Source organism: Elephas maximus, chromosome 3, assembly GCF_024166365.1.
Source record: "Elephas maximus indicus isolate mEleMax1 chromosome 3, mEleMax1 primary haplotype, whole genome shotgun sequence".
Taxonomy (NCBI): domain Eukaryota; kingdom Metazoa; phylum Chordata; class Mammalia; order Proboscidea; family Elephantidae; genus Elephas; species Elephas maximus.
The window spans coordinates 80943284-80965100 of record NC_064821.1 but is presented as its reverse complement, the minus strand read 5'-3'; the positions used below and the strand labels follow the sequence as shown (position 1 = coordinate 80965100).

The window sequence follows — 21817 nt, the reverse complement described above, 5'->3', positions numbered from 1 at the left end:
ATAGTACTTGGAACTAGAACCAACACCTATCATCGTGCTATGTGCGCTCCAAAACCTGCAGTCTCTCTGGATTGTTCATGAAACACTCCATTCCCCTCCCCTTGTGATCCCAATGGAAAATACTGTCCATTAGACCCAAATCATTATTTCACTCACTTATTCAGATAGACAGTAGAGAGACCATATACATGGTCCATCTTCTCTACCAGCAGATTGAGTTCTGAGCGCAGAGTTGGGACACTAGAACCAGATGGAGACTGATGGAGAAAGCTGTTGCATTTTATGGAAACATCATTCAAGTCTGACCTCAGTTGCTGCAAATCTTCCTGGGTGTGCTGTCAGGAACCAAACACAGAACAAAGATGGAGATAGAACTGAAGGCAGAAATTAAGATTTTAAAAAAAGGTCTTTGTTTATAATAACAAAATATTGGAAACAACCTAAATGCCCATTCATAGGAGAATGGGTGTATAAACTGAAATTGCCACACAGAGGATGCAACTGTACAAAAAGAATGAGGAAGATCTCTAAGAAATGATACAGAGTAGATTCCAGGGTATACCAAATAGAAAAAGCATGCCAGAGAAGTATATAGTATGTTACCTTTTATGCATAAAAGGGGAAATGAGAAAAATACACATGATGTTTAATTATGCAAAAAGAAGATATAAGAATGAAATTGAAAAGGGAATGTGGTAAAGAGACTGGGTGAGGGAGTACATTTCTGACCAAATCTTTTTGCGTAGTTTTGGACTTTTGGAACCATGTTAATGCTTTACATTCTTAGAAAGAAGGGAAGGGAGGAAGGAAGAAAAAGGGAAGGAGGGGGAGAGGGAAGGAGAAAGGAAGGAAGGAAGAAAACCCTAAAATGGAACACAAACAGAAAGCAATGAGTCTAACTGTATTTCAGATGTATACCATAATCACACTGTGAGGGGAGGAGATAGGAATACACATAAATAATTTCTGAATGTAGTATCTAGACGATAGATATACTTTCAGTATAAAGACAAAAAGAACTATATATATATATATGTTCAGCTCCAGTTAGTAGTGTTTTTGTTGTTATGTTTGATGAAGTATTAATTAGCAATTCTGAGACTTTCTGTGTATGCTAGGATTGAGCAATACGTAAAATACTGTGAATAACGTGAAGCAGATTTTTCGATACTGGGGAAAGGAGTTATAAATATGGAGAGGGGGAGGACAGAATAAGCCCTGTGGTTTGGAACTGGAGATACATGGTTGTGTGTGTGTGTGTGTGCGCACGCACACAAGAGTGTGACACAGATAGAATAGGTAAGCACAGGCATATTGATTTACCAATGTCATTAACATATATATACACACGTATAAAACACACACAAAGATATATATACATGTATGAATGACACAGATGTGTTTGTGTGTGTGTAGGCATGCATGCATTTTCTAACTGTCTGCTGAAGAGGGCCTAGAAACAATGACACCCTAATGATGAGTTTCTATATAACAATGAGTATGCTTGCTCGTGGGGCTTACCTCTTGCTCTGCAATCCTTAATGCATTGTCCTGCCGGGCATCTTCGTCGGTTCTGGAGCTGCTCAGGGAATGAATTCGTTTGACCAGCCTCTGTTCACACTCTTCCAGGCGCAGCCGGATATTCTTCAGCTCTGAAATGTACATCCTGGCCACTGTCTCCTCTTTGTCCTCTGTGAATGGACAAGCAAGAAGACCATTAGGCCCCATACCAGGGATTAGTACATCTGTGGACAAAAGATTTACTAGCAGACTGAGGGCACCTCTGGCTCCAGCAGATCTGATACTCTACTAATAAAAGCGAGAACTTATTTGGGGAACCTTCTGCATGCTCCTAAATTCCACACATTATATATTGATCTTTGAGGATCAAAACACATAATTTTTAAAAGAAATGTGATAGGCTGATTAGTAATAATGACCAGCAGGCCTCTTCTACCACAGTTTGATTTTGAGAATTTATCTCTACAAGTTTTTCCCTACTTCCAAGGTTTTAACAACTCCAGTGGTAAAGTGGTGGTGATGTTACTTTCTAGTTTATATGAAGAGTCTAGCAGCACCCTTCAGGGCTCTCATTCCACCACCCTCTCTCCCCCTTCCCAACGCACACACCATTCTCCATGGACTTCATCAAGTGCTGGAAGTGTGCTTTACAAGCATCCACCTCCTCTTCTAAGCGCAAGCGCTCAGTCACTGAGAAGAGCAGAGAGTCACGGCTATCCTGCAGAAAGTCTTCGTAGTGGGCCTGGAGATTCTTCATAATCTGGTGGTACTCCCCAGGTGCTAAAGATCGAAGCTAGAGAGAAAAAAACAGGAGAAATTTCAACAGAATGAGAATATAACTTCCTCTCTCTCAACATTTTAATGAAGTTTAACACACATCCAAAAAAAAAAAAAAAAAAAAAACCACAAATCATCACTGTAAATACCTGTTGATTTTTCACAAATTTAACTCACCCATTAACCAAAAGGTCGGCAGTTCAAATCCACCAGGCACTTCTTGGAAACCATATGGGGCAGTTCTACTCTGTCCTGTAGGGTTGCTATAAGTTGGAATCGACTTGATGGCAACAGGTTTGGTTTTGGTTTGGGGTGTAATCAGTATTCACCTCAAGAAACAACATTACCAGAACTCCAGGAGCACTCCTTGTATCCCCCAGGACATAACTCTTAACAATATTTATTTCACTGGCATCCCCTAATACACACGTTTATGCAAAGGGGATACTTGTCATGCAATGTAAAAAGAAGGCTGCAACCTTCTCCCTTCACCAAGAAGATAAAAGATATCACTTAAATTTTCAAAAGGAATTTCCCTAACCATTCAGGATGCTGTTTCTAGTTCCTGAGATTCTCAGGCCTCTAGCCCTAGAACAATATCATTGACTCCACTTTAGGAGTCCATTTGCATGGGTAGGAGTCCCACAGCAATAAAAAAAAAAAAAAAAAAAAGCTCCTTCTGGAAAAAGCTTGCCAACAGGATGTGAATTTGTGTGGCAGTCTTCATAATTACCTTTTCTATGTTCCAGCTCTGTACAAGGTCAAGGTCCTTCCTCAGATAGTGCCAGGAGATAAGGCTTTTGGTGTTAACATGTAGCTGGTGCCACAGGGCCATCACCTTCTGATAAGACTGCTCCACCCTAGAAACAACACAGAACCTGGCTACAGCTTTTGCAAGACTTGAGCTCTACAATAAAGACCTGCTAAAGACAGGTGAGGAGTCCTGGTGGTACAGTGGTTAAGCGCTTGGTGGCTAACTGAAAGGTTGGCAGTTCAAACCTACCAGTTGCTCTAGGGGAAAAAGATGTGGCAATCTGTTTCAGGAAAGATTTACAGCCATGGAAACCCTGTGGGGCAGTTCTACTCTGTCCTGTAGGGTCACTATAGTCAGAATCAACTTGATGGCAATGGGTTTGGTTTTTTTTTTTTTTTAAGGACAAATGCAAATGTTGTAGAAGAAATGAACTTATAGGCTGAGCAGAGAAAGACAGCAAATCAAATACTACCAACACAGAAGAAGTCTTTAGGGCTCAATTAACTGAGATCATCAAACTACTTGGATTTGCTAGAGTATTATATGTACTAGCACGTATATAGCAATCTTATAAACGTTATCTGAATGTGACATGATTACGAGAAGGTAGAGAGGGGGAAATACCCAGGAAGAACAAGAATAGACAAAAGAACAGATAGGCTATACCTGTTTGAAACTGTTGGAAAATGATGATATCCCTGCCTAAAAAGCGTTCTATATATTTACAAAACTGCCAACTAAAGAAGATATTCAGGCAGCTAACAGATACATGAGAAAATACTCTCGATCATTAGCCATTAGAGAAATGCAAATTAAAACCACGATGAGATTCCATCTCACTCCAACAAGGCTGGCATTAATCCAAAAAACACAAAATAATAAATGTTGGAGAGGCTGCGGAGAGATTGGAACTCTTATACACTGCTGGTGGGAATGTAAAATGGTACAACCACTTTGGAAATCTATCTGGCATTATCTTAAACAGTTAGAAATAGAACTACCATACAACCCAGAAATCCCACTACTACTACTCGGAATATACCCTAGAGAAACAAGAGCCTTCACACAAACAGATATATGCACACCCATGTTTATTGCAGCTCTGTTTACAATAGCACAAAGCTGGAAGCAACCAAGGTGTCCATCAACGGATGAATGGGTAAATAAATTGTGGTATATTCACACAATGGAATACTACGCATCGATAAAGAACAGTGACAAATCTGTGAAACATTTCATAACATGGAGGAACCTGGAAGGCATTATGCTGAGCGAAATTAGTCAGAGGCAAAAGGACAAATATTGTATAAGACCACTATTATAAGATCTTGAGAAATAGTATAAACTGAGAAGAACACATACTTTTGTGGTTACTGGAGGGGGGGGAGGGAGGGAGGGAGAGGGTTTTTTACGGATTAATTAGTAGATAAGAACTGCTTTAGGTGAAGGGAAGGACAACACTCAATACATGGAAGGTCAGCTCAATTGGACTGGACCAAAAGCAAAGAAGCTTCCGGGATAAAATGAATGCTTCAAAGGTCAGCGGAGCAAGGGCGGGGGTTTGGGGACCATGGTTTAAGGGGACTTCTAAGTCAACTGGCAAAATAATTCTATTATGAAATCATTCTGCATCCCACTTTGAAATGTGGCGTCTGGGGTCTTAAAGGCTAACAAGCGGCCATCTAAGATGCATCAACTGGTCTCAACCCACCTGGAGCAAAGGAGAATGAAGAACACCAAGGTCACACGACAACTAAGAGCCCAAGAGACAGAAAGGGCCACATGAACCAGAGACCTACATCATCCTGACACCAGAAGAACTAGTTGGTGCCCGGCCACAATCGATGACTGCCCTGACAGGGAGCGCAACAGAGAACCCCTGAGGGAGCAGGAGATCAGCGGGATGCAGACCCCAAATTCTTATAAAAAGACCATACTTAATGGTCTGACTGAGACTAGAGGAATCCCGGTGGTCACGGTCCCCAAACCTTCTGTTGGCACAGGACAGGAACCATCCCCGAAGACAACTCATCAGACATGAAAGGGACTGGACAGTGGGTAGGAAAGAGATGCTGATGAAGAGTGAGCTAATTATATCAGGTGGACACTTGAGACTGTGTTGGCATCTCCTGTCTGGAGGGGGGATGGGAGGATAGAGAGAGTTGGAAGCTGGCAAAATTGTCACGAAAGGAGAGACTGGAAGGGCTGACTCATTAGGGGGAGAGCAAGTGGGAGTATGGAGTAAGATGTATATAAACTTATATGTGACAGTCTGACTTGATTTGTAAACGTTCACTTGAAGCTCAATAAAAGTTAATAAAAAAAAAAAACAACCCTATGGACATTCTCAAAGTCAACTCTTCAGACCAAGTTTAGACTGGACTATAAGACATAAAATGATACTCGTGAAGAATGTGCTTCTTAGTTCAAGTAGATACATGAGACTGAATGGGCAGCTCCTATCTGTGGGTGAGATGAGAAGGCAGAAGGGGACAGGAGCTGGTTGAATGGACATGGGAAATCCAGGATGGAAAGGAGGAGTGTGCTGACATAGGAATAGCAATTAGGGTCACATAACAATGTGTGTATAAATTTTTGTATACCAATTTGAGCTGTAAACTTTCACTTAAAACACAATAAAAATATATATACATAAAAAAAAAAAAAAAAACACTATGGATGCGAGTGGCCACCTAAGATACAACTATTGATCTCTTCCAGTCTGGAGCAAAGTAGAATGAACAAAACCAAAGACTCAAGGAAGAAATTAGTCCATAGGACTAATGGGCCACGTGAACCACAGCCTCTTCTAGCCTGAGACCAGAAGAACTAGATGGTGCCTGGCTACCACTACCGACTGTTCTGACCAGGCACACAATAGAAAGTCTTGGTTAGAACGGGAGAAAAATGTAGAACAAAACTCAAATTCATAAAAAAAAACAGACACCCTGGATTGATAGAGCGTGAGAAGCCCCCTAGAGCCATAAGATACCCTTTTAGCCTGGCACTGAAGCCACCCCTGGAGGTTACCTTTCAGCCAAATAATAGATTCGCCTACAAAATAATAATATCCATGAGGAATATGCTCCTTTAAATCATCAACTATACAAGACCAAATGGTCAACATTTACCCAAAGCAAAGATGAGGAGGCAAGGAGCGGGAGGAAAACTGGATGGGTGGAAATGGGGCAGGCGGGTGAAAACGGTGAGAGTGCTGACCCATTGCAGGGACTGTAACCAATGTCATGGAACAGTTTGTATACGAATTGTTGAATGGGAATCTAATTTGCTGTGTAAACTTTCACCTAAAACACAATAAAATATTTAAAAAAAAAACAAAAAACTGCCAAAACGTCTGTAAGTTAATAGCAACTTCATTACCAGGGGCAGGTGGGAGGAGGGAAATGGGGAGTTACTGCTAAAGGGACACTGAGTTTCTGTTAAGGGTGATGTAAAAATTTGGAAATGGATGGTGGTGATGGTTATACAACATGGTGAACATAATTAATGTCACTGAATTGTCCCCATAAAAATGGCTAAAATGGCAAATATTTTGTTATATACATGTTACCAAAATAAAAATTGTTTAAAAGAAAAAGTAGCAAATGATAAAAGAGTTAATAGCAACTTAAGAAGTTCACTGGGCATATAGAGGAAACTGCAGTGTGAAGAGTTGGAGAAGTTTTTTCTTAAGCATCCCATGCCTAATTCAGGCTAGAAGTCTAGAAGATTTACAAGCACACTGATACATAAACATACTCACACACATACCAAACTACCTTGAATTTCTTCCAGTTGAGAGGAAAATTGTGAGATATAAAGAATAGAGATGGAGAATGACTCACAAGATATCTGTGCTTTCTATCTTTAAAGAATTGATTTTAAAAACCTATTTTGGATAGAGATTAAAATAAACTGAATAGGGTTATCAACTAGTTGCTGTGTATGGATGGTATCTGGATTCTGATTGGAATAAACTAAAAAAAAAAAAAATTTTTTTTTTTTTTTTTTTTTTGAAATCAGGAGAATTTGAACACTTGCCTGATATATGGTATTAAGACATTATATTTCACTGTGTTAGGTATAATACTAATGTGATGTTATTATTTTTGACACACACACTGAAATATTTATAGATGAAATGACATGATGATTAGGATTTGCTTAAATGTAAGGGGGGAAGGGGCAGACACAGATTAGTGACCATGAATCAACCATTGTTGAAGCTGAGTGATAAGGTCAGTAGGTGTTTATTTCACTTTTACTTGATTTTCATACATGATTGAAATCTGCCATAATAAAAAAATCAAATTAAAAACAAAAAAAAAATAGAGATGGAAACCTAGAAGCCAAGCCATCTGGTTAACTAAGAGGCTCATTAGTTTCTCTTCCCTATCTCCAAAAAAACCATTATAATCTCAGCAATTTTTTTTCAGTGTTTAAAAAAAAAAAACTAAGCTTACATAGACAAGGAGAGAATGGGAAAGGACCACAGCAGAGAAGCAACGTCAATTAAATTTTAGGAGATGGGAAGTGAATGGCTGAATGCTAAATAGCTTTGGTTTCACTACTCGGTGAGGTGCCTAGAGCACATATGCACGTATGCGCAAGGGCAGAGGTAAGTAGAAGCCAATAAGAAGCAAGTCATTTTTCATTAAGAAAGCTCCAAAAGCCTAGAAATTGGAAGCACCAGATACCACTGAAAGCAACAGTGGAGGACAGAGTTGGCAATAGGAAGACTGGAGATTTTTCTCTGGAGAAAATGGTGTTCAAAATCAAAAACCTACAGATGCTGATGTTTGGAAGTCTCCCAGCAAAATGACCAGATCTTTGATGGTCCACAATGAAGACCAGCAGTTGGCAAGCCCCTGCCACAGACACAGCTTCCAACCTGCTTTCAGTGCCTCACTTTTAATAAATGTGGGCAGACAGTCAAGGATCAACATTAGAGGGAAGCCTGTAACGTAAAACAATGAATCCAAAATGGACAAAGAGAGAAAAAATAAATGTAGTGGAAGTACAGACTTTACAAAGAACTGAAGAAAACTTCAAATCATTAAAAAAGAAACAGAAAAGGACTCTATAAGATAAAAAATTTTGTTAGAAAAATAATTTCAAATTAAAAATTTAAGTAAGTTAAAGAAACATTAAAAAAAAATTAAAATACGAAGAACTAGAAAATTGAAAGAAAACTAGAGAATTGGTTCAGGAGGTCCAAAATTTGACAAACGGGACTTCTTGAAAGGCAGAACAGGAAAAAACAAAGAATAAAAATTATTAAAGAAATAATCCAAGAACAACTTTCCCCGATCTGAAAGACAGGAGTTTTGAGTTTGAGTACAATGACTGCAAAAAGACTTACATGAAGGCACAGCATCCCTTTCAAAGGTTAGAGAAAAAGGAGAGTCTAAAATCTTCTAGAGAGGGAAATAAAGATTTCATTCAAAAGGTAGTGTCAACTGCTCTGTGTCGTGACGGTGGTGGTAGATACGTGATTCTGCGCATTTATCAAAATCAACAGTATTGCTCACTACAAAGAGTGAACTTTATTGTTATGTAAACTTAAGAAAGAAAATGGCACTGGATGTTTCAAAAACAAATCCCAGAAGCTAGAAAACAATAAAGCAATGTCTTCAAGGTTCAGAGTGGAAATCATTTCCAAACTAGAATTCTGTAGTTGGCCAATCAATTAGGAAGGGAGAGGAAAGACATTTTCAGATGTGAGAGATCTCAAAAAATTTACCTCCCATGCACCTTTTTTCAGAAAGCTATTGGAGAGTGTTCTCCATGGACCAGGGAATAAATAAATAACTTGGAAGCAAGAAATTAGAAGATCCAACACAGAAGAGAGGTGAAGGGAATTCCCAGAGTGAAGATGAAGAGAAATGTCAGGGTGGCAGTACTGAAGCAGGTCTACAGAATGGGTCCAGATTGGAACAGGAAGATACAATGGCTCAGAATGGATGTTTCCAAGAGAAAATAAAAATGAAAAGTGCCTGCACTGTTTGCCTATACTGACAGGCATTTTTGAGTAAAGTAGAAGAGTTTGGGAATAAATTCATAACATACAAACAGACAACTGTGTAGTAAAGCATTTAACCTGGCCTGAAAAGAGGCCAGAATGCACCTTAGAAGCAAGGATGGGGAGACTACATCTCACATACTTTTGACATGTTATCAGGAGTATCAGTGCCTGGAGAAGTACATTATGCTTGGTAAAATAGGGGGTTGGCGAAAAAGTGGAAGATGCTCAACAAGATGAATAGACAAAGTGGCTGCAACAATTGGCTCAAGCATAACAACGATTGTGAGAATGGTGCAGGACCAGGCAATGTTTCGTTCTGTTGTACATACTGTCACTATGAGTTGGAACCAACTGGGGGGCACCTAACAACAACAACAAAAAGAGTTCTGGACTTTGGCCTCGGCCTCTGGGAGGTAATCTCAAAACCCCTGGAATGTCATGATTGATAGGAGTGTCTTTGATTTGTGGTAGGCGTTTTGGGTCACCTGGTATCAACTCATAACACTCTACCACTCGACCTCCAGGGGGCTAGAGATTGAGGTTAGCCACATGAGAAGTATTTGATCAAGCCCCAGTAAAAACTCTGGAACCAAGGCTCAGGTGAACTTCCCTGGTTGGGACTGAAAAAAAAATTTTTTTTTTTTTTACTCTGTGCATATTTGTCAGACATCGGTACGGGAAAGTAATGTGTCCATGATGCCATGGGAGAAGACGAGGGAAGTTCCACATTTGGTATCTTTCCAGGATTCTGCCCTATGCACTTCTTGCCTTGGCTGATTTTAATCTGTATCCTTTTCTATAATAAACTGTAACCGTGAGTAAAACTGCTTTCAGTGAGTTCTGTGCATCCTAGTGAATGACCAAATCCAAGGGTGGTTTTGGGGATCCCCTCAAGCTTGCAATTGGTGTCAGAAGTGTGGGTGATCTTACGTAGACTGTGCTCCCTCAAACTGTCATTGACCTAACTCTCGTGTCAATTAAGCAAGCTAAAAAAGTGATTATCAACTCCAGGGAAACAAAAAGTTATACAAGAAATTTAAAAATGTATTCATACATATATTTAGATACCAATTCATTCATTCTTTCTTTCATTCAACAACCATTTACTGAGTAACTACTATGTACCAGGAATGGTTCTAGGTGCTGAGGATACGGAGATGAACAAAACAGACAAAAATCTCTATGCTTTTGGAACTCCTAATAGGAGGAGAGAGGCAATAAACGAATACGTAATCCATTTGGCAGTATTAAGTGTACCAAAGAAAATTAAAGATAAGTAAAGAAGACAGAGAGTGACGGACAGTGAGGACGATAAGATGAAACAAATAAGTGAGGGAGCAAACGTGTAAATATCTGAAGCAAGCAGAGAAAGTGCAAAGATCCTAAGGCAAGAATATGCTTGTTGTGTTTGAGAAACAGGAGAAAGACCAGAGTGACTGAAGCTGAGTAAGCAAGGACAGTGGCAGAGGATAAGTTCAGAGAGGTAAGACATGATGGAATGAAATTCTCACAACAATTGCCTACAGACTAAGTGGTTCAGCACTAAAACAATTTCATGTAAAAACAAAAAATATCAATTTTAACAAGAATTGTGATTAACTACATTGGAAATATAGGGAGAAGGAAGGGTCTGTGTAGACATTTAAATTCTAATTTCCTAGGGTAGGAAGTCAGCAGATAAATGTCCAAAGTTGAAAAAAAAACTCAGGAAATAGAAAAATCACATTATTTAGAAATTTGGAGTCAAAAACTAGAAAAATCTGCTAAAACAATGGAAAATAGTTGACCCTGAGAAGTAGAACTCTGGGATGGGGGAGGTGATTTTAGTTTTTGTTATGAGTTTTGTGGTATAATCTAACTTTTTATGTGCATATGTATTACTGTAATAAAATAAAATTAAAAAAGAAAATTGGCTATCACTACAAAATCAATCTTCTCAGAATAAACTGTTTATAACCAAGAAGTCTTTAAAAAGGAAATACCACTAACTATGTCACAATGCAACATAAATATTTATTGAAGATCTATTATGTGGCTGGCAGTGCTTGACTTGGTAGCCTTAATAGGAGGTCTTGAGGTCTTTTCCAAAAGAAAAGCTTCCTTTGCTCAAGGAGATCACAAACGCAAATGTGATTCTCCACCAGTTTATTCAGGGCAAAGAGCAGACGGCAGTAATTAGCAGTTGAGCAAAGTTACCTGCTGGCCATCTCAACGGCATCCTTATTGGGCGGAGGGATGAGGAAGCAGACCGATGGCACCATTGCCTCATTCCCTGTGGGGCTGATCACTTTCCATTTGGTCCTCTGTGAATTATCTTCCAGTACACACTCATCATTCTTGCAAATAGTGATCTGAAGAGACAAATTCACAAATTATTACTAGTGGATAATGCAACAACCCATTATTAGCCAGTGCCTAATCCCAAGGCTATGATATTAAGGAAAAAATTATTTTGGAGATCTACTATCACTTAGCAAGGGTTCCTGCTTTTGACAAAAAGATAATGTGTATAAACATGCAATACAGGAAACATTGTGACATCAAATAAATCAAGGAAGTAAGTGTTTATAAAATACCTTTACATGTCAGGTAACTTAGTATATGAGAATTATAAGGAGGTTTTAAGACCCTTAAGACCAATCTCTCTGCACCTACAACCATTAGAGTAAAAACAAATGAGACATGAATAACCACAACTTTTCTCTTACGATACTTCTTTCTTCCTCCTATCGTCTCACCCAAATCCCTGAAAAAGTTTCAGCATTTTGGAATCACCAATTCTTTCTCTTGGGAGAGAAGTAACCAACATTATTATCCCTCTTTTATAGAAAGAAATACTGAGACACAGAAAAGTGCAGTCTCATTCTTTCTTTTATGTAACAAATATTTATTATATGCCCGGAAGTATCTAGGCTAAAAAAAAAAAAATTTTTTTTTTTTTACGCATAAAAATGGTACAAATGGTAAGCACACAAATATAGTTTATAGTCCACATATTCTAATGGGGTATATAGTTACAATGTTATTATTGTGTCCAGTCGAGTAGATTCTGACTCATAGCAACTCTATATGACAGAGTAGAACTGCCCCATAGCGTTTCCTAGGCTGCAATCTTTACGGAAGCAGATCATCAGATCTTTTCTCCTGCAGAGCAGCTGGTGGGTTTGAACCACCAACTTTTCAGGTACCAGCTGAATGCTTAACCACTGCGCGACTAGGGCTCCTTGCGTAGTTATAGTAAAAACCAAAAACCAAACCCAGTGCCATCAAGTCGATTCCGACTCATAGCGATAATACTACGTCACAAATGCTATAATACAGCAATTTACCAGGGAACGATGGAAGGCACGATCCAGTTTTGGCAGCAGAGGTAAAGAGAGATTATTCAGGACTTTGCAAGCCCCATTAAGGAGTTCAGGCTCTCTCTCCAAGAACAATGGGGTATTGTAGGATTTAAGTACAGGAATAACTTCTCTTTTTTTTTAAAAAAAGATCCTGCTGGTGGCAGGATAAAAGAATGCACTGGATGGGGACGCTGATGATCTGAGTGAGAGAAACCAATGGTCTAAACCAGGGTAGTAGCAGCAGGGATGGAAAAAAGTACGTTCAAGTGAGAACCACAAGATAGTATTGACTTGGTAGCCCTTCTAGCTAGGGAGGGTGGGAAGAGAATAAGAAAAGGGAGAGCCAAAGACATCTCCCAGGTGCTACAAAGAACCATTTATTTCAACACTTAGGCAACTGGGTGAGTGATGATGCCAATCACTGAGGCAGGGAGCAGGTCAAGATTACAGAGTTGAGGCTTTTTAAAATAAAAATGATGGGAGAGATTTGATCATGTTTAAATTCTGATAGGAAAAACTATCGCGTGATCTTTCCTTATTATCATAACCCTAACTGAACGTATTCCTTCTCCCTTCGTTCTCTCTGGTGCCCAGAGGTACCCTTTCCACCTCCTCACCTCAATTTGCCGATAGTCACAGATGGCCTTAACAGAAATGGTGCTCTTTAGCACATGGTCTGGACTGCGAGGCTTTAGCTGAACAATGGTTTTTGATCTCCCAACAAGGCTGGCAACGGAACTCTTGGACTGTATAAGTTGCTCCTTTTCATCCTACAAAATGAGAAGAAAAACAAACAGACATTAATGTTGCTATTCAGGGTGACAAAGTCAGCAAAGAACACTGAGTGCTCCACTCCCTCAGAGAAAATCATTTCTCAGTTAAGCAGGGATCCTTATTGGAGCCATCTTAGGAATACGAGATAATGGAAAAAAAAAAAAAAAAAGAGTATATTTCTATCTTCTACTAAGTGCTTTTGTACTTAAATTTTGTAGCTTTCTCCCTCGGCCCCTTTCAATAAACCATAAAGTCACATGCAAAAACAAAACAAAACAAACAAAAAAAGCTCTAGCTGCCAAATGTGGCCATACAGGTAACAAAGGATTTCCCCAAATAAGGTTCAGAGAACGCAGAAGTTAAAAATAATAATAGTTATTATTTTTATTATTGTTATGTTGGTGTTGTCATATTATTATTATTCAGTTTCTCACTGGTAGAAGCCAGTTCTTGCCTTCCTGCTTAGGAGAAACTAGAATTATACTTAAAAAAATTTTTTTTAAAGAATTGTATCTCCCAAGCTCTATTACAAATATTTCATTTTCTTAAATTGAGTCACGGTTTCTAGAGGAAGCTCTTAGTTCTTCAGCAAACAATGCTGTTGTTAAAGGCATCATGATAAATGATTTAGAGTTTACCTTTTAGTATCTTGTAATTTGCTGTATTCATGTAAATTTTACCAGTTTCAAAGAAATATCATGCAAAATGGAAACTCTCAAGTTTCTGCAAACCCAATTATCTTAAAAACTTCTTGGAATAAAGTTTTTAATAAGGATATATATCCTTATATCCAATGGACTTCTTGTCAACAAAACTGGTAGCAATCTACTACCAGTTCCATTAGAGAGTAAAGAATAACCTTTATCTATTAATCAGGATATTTCAAGCCGATTTTGAGGTATGAAAGTCCCCAGAAGAGGACTTTCTTTGGATGGAAGTAGATGTGATGAGAGTAAAGAGTTAATAATGTTAAGAAATGCCATTAAAGAATAAGAATATGCATGTAAAGAAAAAGAAATGCTTAAACAAACTACCTGTGCCTGTCCCCGGGAGCATGATTGGAAGAAATACAACTTTAACTTATTAGTTAAGAAAGAGGAATGGAATATATATCAGGGAGACAGCCACACTTTTCCATACTTGAGAGCTCGTCTACCCAGTTCAGTTTCCTTGCATTAAAGATGTCAATCTCTGTCTAACCCACAGCCAAACATCTCAAGCTCCAGAGACAAGTGCTCAGCGTGGTAAAAGTTCTGAAAAGAATCAGAAGCCAGGACAGATGCTCCCGAACCTGTCGGACAAGCTGAGGAGCAGACCCAGGTGACTCCATGCCCCGATGACGCCGCCAACCCGATGCCCCTGACCTGGAGAGGAGGGAAGAGAGCAGCAACCCTCGAGAAGAGAAGATAGGACAACAATAGCAGAGGAGTTACCCTGTGACAGAAAGGTACTCTGCAGGAGGGAGGAGATGACAGCCAAGTATTATCTTCCTCCTTCACACATGTAGTACCATCAAGAGAGACATTCTAGAGACAACACCTGAAAAGTCAGAATTTTATCCTTTATTCCAAATTAATTAAAATAACAGACTATTGGGCCAGATGAAACAACTAATGTAAACCCATTCATAGGTTTACAATATCTGAAAGTGTACCAAAAAAAAAAAAAAAAAAAAAACCAACTAATGTTCACAAATGCCCAAATCTCACCCACCAAAAAATGACACTGTTTTGGATTATTCTCGTTCTCTTATTAAGAAATTTCTATTGAAATGATCTGGAGGTTCTCTTGGTTTCTCACATAGGAAAAGTTAATTTCCCTATATACACACTTCTATCTTAAAATGAGAGGTAGCTTCAGTCCTGTCTTGCCAACTTAGTGTAATATACATTAAATAAATGTAAATAGTCTTGCTGCTGATTTTAGTACCAGCATTTCTAAACAATAATTCATTGGAGAAAATAAATATAAAATTGATTTGGATTAAATACTAGATGCAAAATCTATTTTCAAAAAGTTAATATTGCTGCATAAATAAATTGGACAAATATTATGTTACACCTAATTAAGATTTTAATATTGTCCTTGACTGATTAAAAATCAATTTCTAATGCCTCATCATTGTTGCTCGCTGCTGTTGAGTTAATTCCAACTCATGGCAACCCTTGTGTTAAAGAGTAGAACTGTTCCACAGGGTTTTCTTGGCTGTTATCGTTACAGAAACAGACTGCCAGGGCTTCCTTCTGGGGAGACACTAGGTGGGTTCGAACAGCCAACCTTCAGGTTAGTAGTCGAGCACAATTCATTTGCACCTCCCAAGGACCTCATCATTACCAAAAGAAAATTACCAACAGGGAAAAATTCGACTCGAGTCTATCTCATTGTTTTTTTTCCTTAAATTCTCTTTTGCATGAGAAAATAAAAAAGAATTTGATGTTGCTAATCCCCACTGCCCTATTTTACAGGTGCTACGCCTCATTTACATCTCCAAATTTTGAATTAAAATGGAGACAATGCAAAGAAAGTATGGTGAGCATTAAGTGGCTCAGGAGGAGATGACTACCCTTTACTTCAATAACATACTCAAAAGAATCTTATTAGCAGTTTCTTTAAAGAAAGAAGTGAAAAAAGGAAAGAAAGGGACACAACAAAAACTTATTAAACTCTATTTGAATGTTAGCCAAACTTTATAACATTAATCAGTGCCCTGGAGCTTTCAAGGATATTAACAGCAGCTGCTCACATGGTTTACTCTGCTTCTCAGAAGTAAACAACCCCACTGTTGCAACACCTACCATGGAGTCCTGGAGCAGGTCCTCAAGGCGGGACAGGCTGGTGTTATGGTCACAGGAATACTTCCGTTTGATGGAATCTTGGAGGTTCTTCAAGAATGACTCCAGGTCTCGTGCGTCACTGAAGAACTGTGGGGATTTAAGGAAAAGATGTATTGTGCCCAATACATCACAACACAGATGTTAACTAAGAAAGAACAATCTTACTGTGCAGAGCTGAGCAGAGATGATTATACTCCACTGGGTTAGTGATGGTTCATTATGAAGGCCACAGAAGTTTAAACTGGAGGGCTCAAAATGCCATATTAGTAAAATATTAGTGGTGACCACCACCAAAAAGGAGCCCTGATGGCACAGTGGTTAAGAGCTCAGGCTGCTGACCAAAAGGTCAGCAGTTCAAATCCAGCAGTTGCTCCCTGAAAACCCTGTGGGGTAGTTTTACTCTGTCCTATAGAGTCGCTATGAGTCAGAATCTACTTGACAGCATCAGGTTTTTTTTTAACCACCAAAAAAACTCAAACCCACTGCCATTAAGTTCATTTCAATTCATAGCGATCCTATAGCACAAAGTAGAACTGCCGCGTAGGGTTTCCAAGGCTGTAAGTCTTTATGGAAGCAAATTGCCACATCTTTCCTGCGGAGCAGCTTAGCCACTGCACCACCAGGGCTCTTTGGTGACTACCATCCAAAAAACGAAACCAAACCCACTGCCATTGAGTTGATTCTAACTCATAGTGACCTTACAGAACAGAGTAGAACTGCCTCACAGAGTTTCCAAGGAGCGCCTGGCAGATTCGAACTGCTAACTCCTTGGTTAGCAGCCGTAGCACTTATAGTGACTGTAGGGCCTACTAAATCCTAAAAAAAAAAAAGAGCCTACTAAATCCTGAAGAAGTTAGCTTGCTTCCCACCCCGCAGAAATAACTGCTCTTTCCTCTTGACTTGTGAAATTTAGATGTGAGGTATATTTCATGAAAAGCTTAGAGGTCAAGGGATCAAATATGTTTCAATTCGTTGCTATGCTCACAAAATGATCCAAAAGCCAAATTAAATCCACTGCAGTCAAGTTGATTCTGACTCATAGCCACCCTATAGGACAGAGTAGAACTGCCTCACAGGGTTTCCGAGGCTGTAATCTTTATGAAGCAGGCTGCCATGTCTTTTTCTTGCGCAATGGTTGGTGGCTTGAACCGCCGACCTTTCGGTTGGCAAGCAAGCGCTTTAAACACTGTGCCACCAGGGTGCCTACAAAATGATTAGGGAGAGTGGTTTAAGGAAAAAACACAGAGATAACAGCTTATTTCCTCCTTCCACTGTCACCTGAAAACAAATTGCATATTCTTTCATGTGACTGTAGCTTAAAAAAGACTGGTCACAGTATTTTCCAAACCCTCCATTAAGAGGTGGAGTCTATTTCTCCTCTTCTTGTATCAGAGGTTGGCCATATGACTTTCTTTGGACAATGGCACATTAATAAACGTGACAGAAGCAGAAATAAAATGTCTGTGCACTGGGGCTTGCTCTTACTTGCTGCTTGAGAAATGCAGCCACATTGTGAAGAAGCCTAGGCTAGCCTATTAGATGCTAAACACACGTGGCCTTGAGCCCAAATCACCCCACCCAATTGTCAGACATGTGAGGGAGGCCATTCGGCCTCAGCCTACCTGCCAGCTGCCTGCAGCTGTGACAAAGCTCAGTTAAGAACAGAAGAACCATTCAGCTGGGCCTCGGTCAAATGGCCAACCCACAAAATCAGGAGCTAATTAAACAACTGTTTTAAATAACGAAGTTTTGGGGTGGTATTTTATACAGTGAAAGCTAACTGATTAATCTTCACCTTGCATGCACATACACACACAATCTCTTGCCTGAATGAAAAAGGGTATTCCCTTCACCTTCCCTGATGCACGCATATACATGCACACAGATAGACACACACACACACAGAGTTCACCATACCTGAAAGTAAGCAGTATTCTCCTTCACGTGCTGCTCAACACATAAGCACAGCTGCTTCATCCACTGTAACTGGGACTGGACAGCAGCACTGTAAGCCTGCAAGAACCAAGCGCATAGACAGAAGGGCATGAGCTTAACAGGCTCAATATGTATGTGCTATGCTCTCTTCCAAGTACAACTCTGCTAATGATAGAGAAGCCAACAGAAGAGACATGGAGATACTTGACTGGTATATGCTCAATACTGCCCGTGAAAAAGAGGCCTGCTTTTCACTCAACATGGTTTTGTTAGAAGAGGTTACATAGAAAAGTTCTCTTCCGTTAAATGATCTTGTTAACAAAACCCAGGTATCAATAAACCCATCCTAGCCTGCTCAATCACCTCTCTGGTTAGCAGGGTAAAGGTGCTACACCAACAAGCAGAGGGATCTGTCTGGAAAGTTATTTGAAAGAAAATGGTCCAGGTCACTTTGCCTCATAAAGTGGGGAGTCAATGTATCTCCTCCTGCTGTTCTCAGTGTTCTCCTTAAGACTATCAAAGCTGTTTGCAGTCTTTGAGGGGCTACAGGAACAATGTGAGGTAGAAAGGGATAAGACCCAAGACAAATGATCCCTGACACTCCCTCCAAGTCTCTCAGTGGAACAAAGCCAGCAATTTGAATATTTTTCTAACAATCACCTCTGAGCACTTGACTCTCACATTCTCAGCCACATACCTCCACAGTCTGCTTGGCTGGGTGGTTCTCAAGTGACAGCAGCTCTGCTGTATCCTGGAGAGACCGAAACACATCCTGCTTCTCCTCCAGCTCCACTGTCAGCTCCTGAAAGTTTACGCAATAAGTGCTGTTCAGGGAGGGACAACAATAATGAAAAAAAAGCTCTGTTCCCTGTTCTACCTCAAAGGAGCCTATAACACAGTATCAGTGGCACAATGAGATGTACACAAAGTACATGCCAGAAGATTTCAGAGAAGAAAAGTGCTGGAATTATTGGGGAATGATTCACAAAAGGCAAAGGGCTGGAGCTAGACTTCAGTGAGGAAACATTGAATGATCACTGGAGGCAGAAAAAGGAGATCATCTGGCCGGAGTGGCTAGCTGGCATCAGCACCCACCTACACAGGACATGACACACCAGGAGACCAGTACCCCTGACTGGCTGGCTTTGTTCAGACTATTCCCCAGCCTGCAGTGCCCTCCTTTGACTCTAAATTCTAGAGGACCCAATTTAAATGCCAGCTCTTCTGTGAAGCTGGCACTGATCCTTACAGATTCTGTCCCTTTTTCCTTGATGTTTTTGGTTATAAAGCCTAATTCCAGTTCTCACATTATCCATATATTACTCATTCTTTCTTCTTTACTTCCAAAGAATTATATGCCATTCGCCAACCAAAAAAAGCTTACATTTTTTTAAGAACTCTAAGTCAATGGAATTGGCCACCAGGTATCTAAAGAGTTAGTGAAAAAATTCCTATGTGTGCAGAGTAGAACTGCTCCATAGAGTTTTTAAGATTGTGTTTACAAAATCCTTAAAAATTCTTTGAGATATGGGAAGTACTAAAAGCAGCAAAAAATAACCTCCACCTACTTGTATATGTCTTTCACTGAAACGTAAAAAAAAGCATTTTCCCATTGTACAATGCAGAATTTTTCTTCCCATTTTACAGATGAAAAAATTCAGGCCAAAAATTATTAAATGAATTAAACAGAACTCAGAATTTGTAAGAAGCCAAGAGTAAACCCTAGTTAAACAATACTATTAATAACAATTTTAACAGCAAGATGAATAACTATCATCATCACAGAACTACTAAGTTCGTCTTATATACCAAGCCCTGTGCTAAGTGTTTTGCCTATATTAGCTTATGAAATCTTACTCAACCTTTACAATAATCCTATGAAGTGGTGTTATTATCCCATTTTATAGAGGCCCAGAGAGATTAAATGACTTGCTCAAGGTCACAGAGCTAGTTGACGGAGGAATAGAATTTGAACTTAGGTATCTTTCACTCCAAACTCTGTAATCCTAGCCAAAAAGCTGTGTTACTTCCAGAATGACTCAACTTGCAGATTGCTGTTCCACTCACCCAAAACACTGTCTAAATGCATTCTAAATAAATTAATTCTGGGGCTATACTGTTCCTCCTCCCATATATTCCTCTCATATGCAAACAAGGCATTAAGCAGGGTCCCCTTGTCTACCCAGCACAGTGCAACTCCAGAAACCCAAGTTCTCAGCAGACTAGCCCTCTGTCTCCTTCTGCTGCTATTACATAAACATGATAGGCTTGTTGTGCTAGACTCACGGAGAAGTAATTTCTCTTGGCTGAGATATTGGGATTGTTGTCACTCCAGTCATATGCTAGTTCCTCCTCCTCCTTCTCATTCAACCAGATCAACTCAGCTGTAGCTCTGGAGACAAATTTATGCAGGCTCTGAAGGTGCCTCATCCGGAAGCTAGAAGTTTCCTAGATAAAGCAAGGATTACAAGGTTAAACTGTATCCATGTATTTGCAGAAGACAGCACATTTGATAACAAAGCAAAGAGTAAGTGAAGAAATAAATTTAGCCTTATTTTTTTTTTTTAATTTTTATTTGCTTTAAGTGAAAGTTTAAAAATCAAGTCTGTCTCTCATACAAAAATTTATATACAGCTTGCTCTCCCCCTAAGCACACTCCTTCTTTCCGCTCTCTATTTTCGTGTCCATTCGGCCAGCTTCTGACCCCCTCTGCGCTCTCATCTCCCATCCAGACAGGAGCTGCCCACATAGTCTCACGTGTCTACCTGATCCAAGAAGCTCACTCCTCACCAGTATCATTTCCTATCCCATACTCCAGTGCAATCCCCGTCTGAAGAGTTTAGCCTTACTTTTCTATCCCTGGAGTCCTAGTGGTGCAGTGGTTAAGCATTTGGCTGCTAACCAAAAAGGTTGGCAGTTTGAATCCACCAACCACTCCTCAGAAACTCTATGGAGCAGCTCCACTCTGTCCTGTAGGGCTACTATGAGTCAGGAATCGACTTGACAGCAATGGGTTTGGTTTAGGTTTTTGTTTCTATCCCTGGGTACTACTCCATGGATTCAAGTTTAGCACAAAGCATCAGACTTGCATATAGGACTCCTAGAGCCATCTTCAATTCTAGCTAAAAGCTAGAACTCACCAGGCCTTTGTGAGGCTCTGTGAATAACAAAGGATCTAGGCCTGTTCTACTCTGTACAGTCTTGATGGACAGGAATGAAGAACAGATAGAAGAGGGGTTCTCCCTTTACCAATCTCAAACTTCTGGTGTTGAGTGTCTCAGGCATGTTTAGCCACTGCTTTGGTGAGGCCTGATTGCTAAGAGGTGTACTACTTACTTAAAACTTTGTGGAGCAGAGGTTTATGATCCATTAAGAAAATACAGGAAATGTTACAATACATATGAACAACTGCACAGTCAGTGATATAACCTAATGAACAGAAAACCAAACCAGGCCAAACCACGAGGCTTCTAAACTGGGGGAAAGGGGCCGTTGGAGGGAACCAAATTCTCCAAGGGCAGCACACAAGAGAGCCAGTCAAAACTCACCTTCAGTTTACAATACTGTGTTTCCAGCTTCCCAAGAGTTTCAACATAGCTGGTATGGAAATTTTGGGACATTTTTCCCTGATAAGAAAGAAATGACATGAAAATACATTAGAGAACGAGTAACTAAAATGAATCTATGTGACGGTTTCAACTACATAAATATTATATCTGCACACAGACAAGCATTGGTTACAGAAGCTTAGACAACAAATCCCTGGGTCAAGTTTATAGCATGGAGCAGTACTGGGTGGGCAAGAGTTCAGCAGGGTGAACACAATTGATAAGACTTCACTATCTCATGCTTC

General features: G+C 39.7%; 1 protein-coding gene across 4 annotated transcripts in view; it reads right to left on the bottom strand.

Moving 5' to 3' along the window:
* Positions 1-21817, bottom strand: part of MACF1 (microtubule actin crosslinking factor 1) — a 378842-nt gene that overhangs the window by 151566 nt on the left and 205459 nt on the right. For all 4 annotated transcript variants that reach the window (XM_049878833.1, XM_049878856.1, XM_049878832.1 and 1 more), the window contains 11 exons: positions 21513-21590; positions 20251-20412; positions 18662-18766; positions 17947-18042; positions 15991-16116; positions 13039-13191; positions 11274-11428; positions 3032-3158; positions 2131-2314; positions 1522-1691; positions 157-335 (listed from right to left, as the gene is read on the bottom strand). In XM_049878833.1, coding sequence (XP_049734790.1) covers positions 157-335; positions 1522-1691; positions 2131-2314; positions 3032-3158; positions 11274-11428; positions 13039-13191; positions 15991-16116; positions 17947-18042; positions 18662-18766; positions 20251-20412; positions 21513-21590 — 1535 coding nt within the window. The remainder of the gene's footprint in view (positions 1-156; positions 336-1521; positions 1692-2130; positions 2315-3031; positions 3159-11273; positions 11429-13038; positions 13192-15990; positions 16117-17946; positions 18043-18661; positions 18767-20250; positions 20413-21512; positions 21591-21817) is intronic.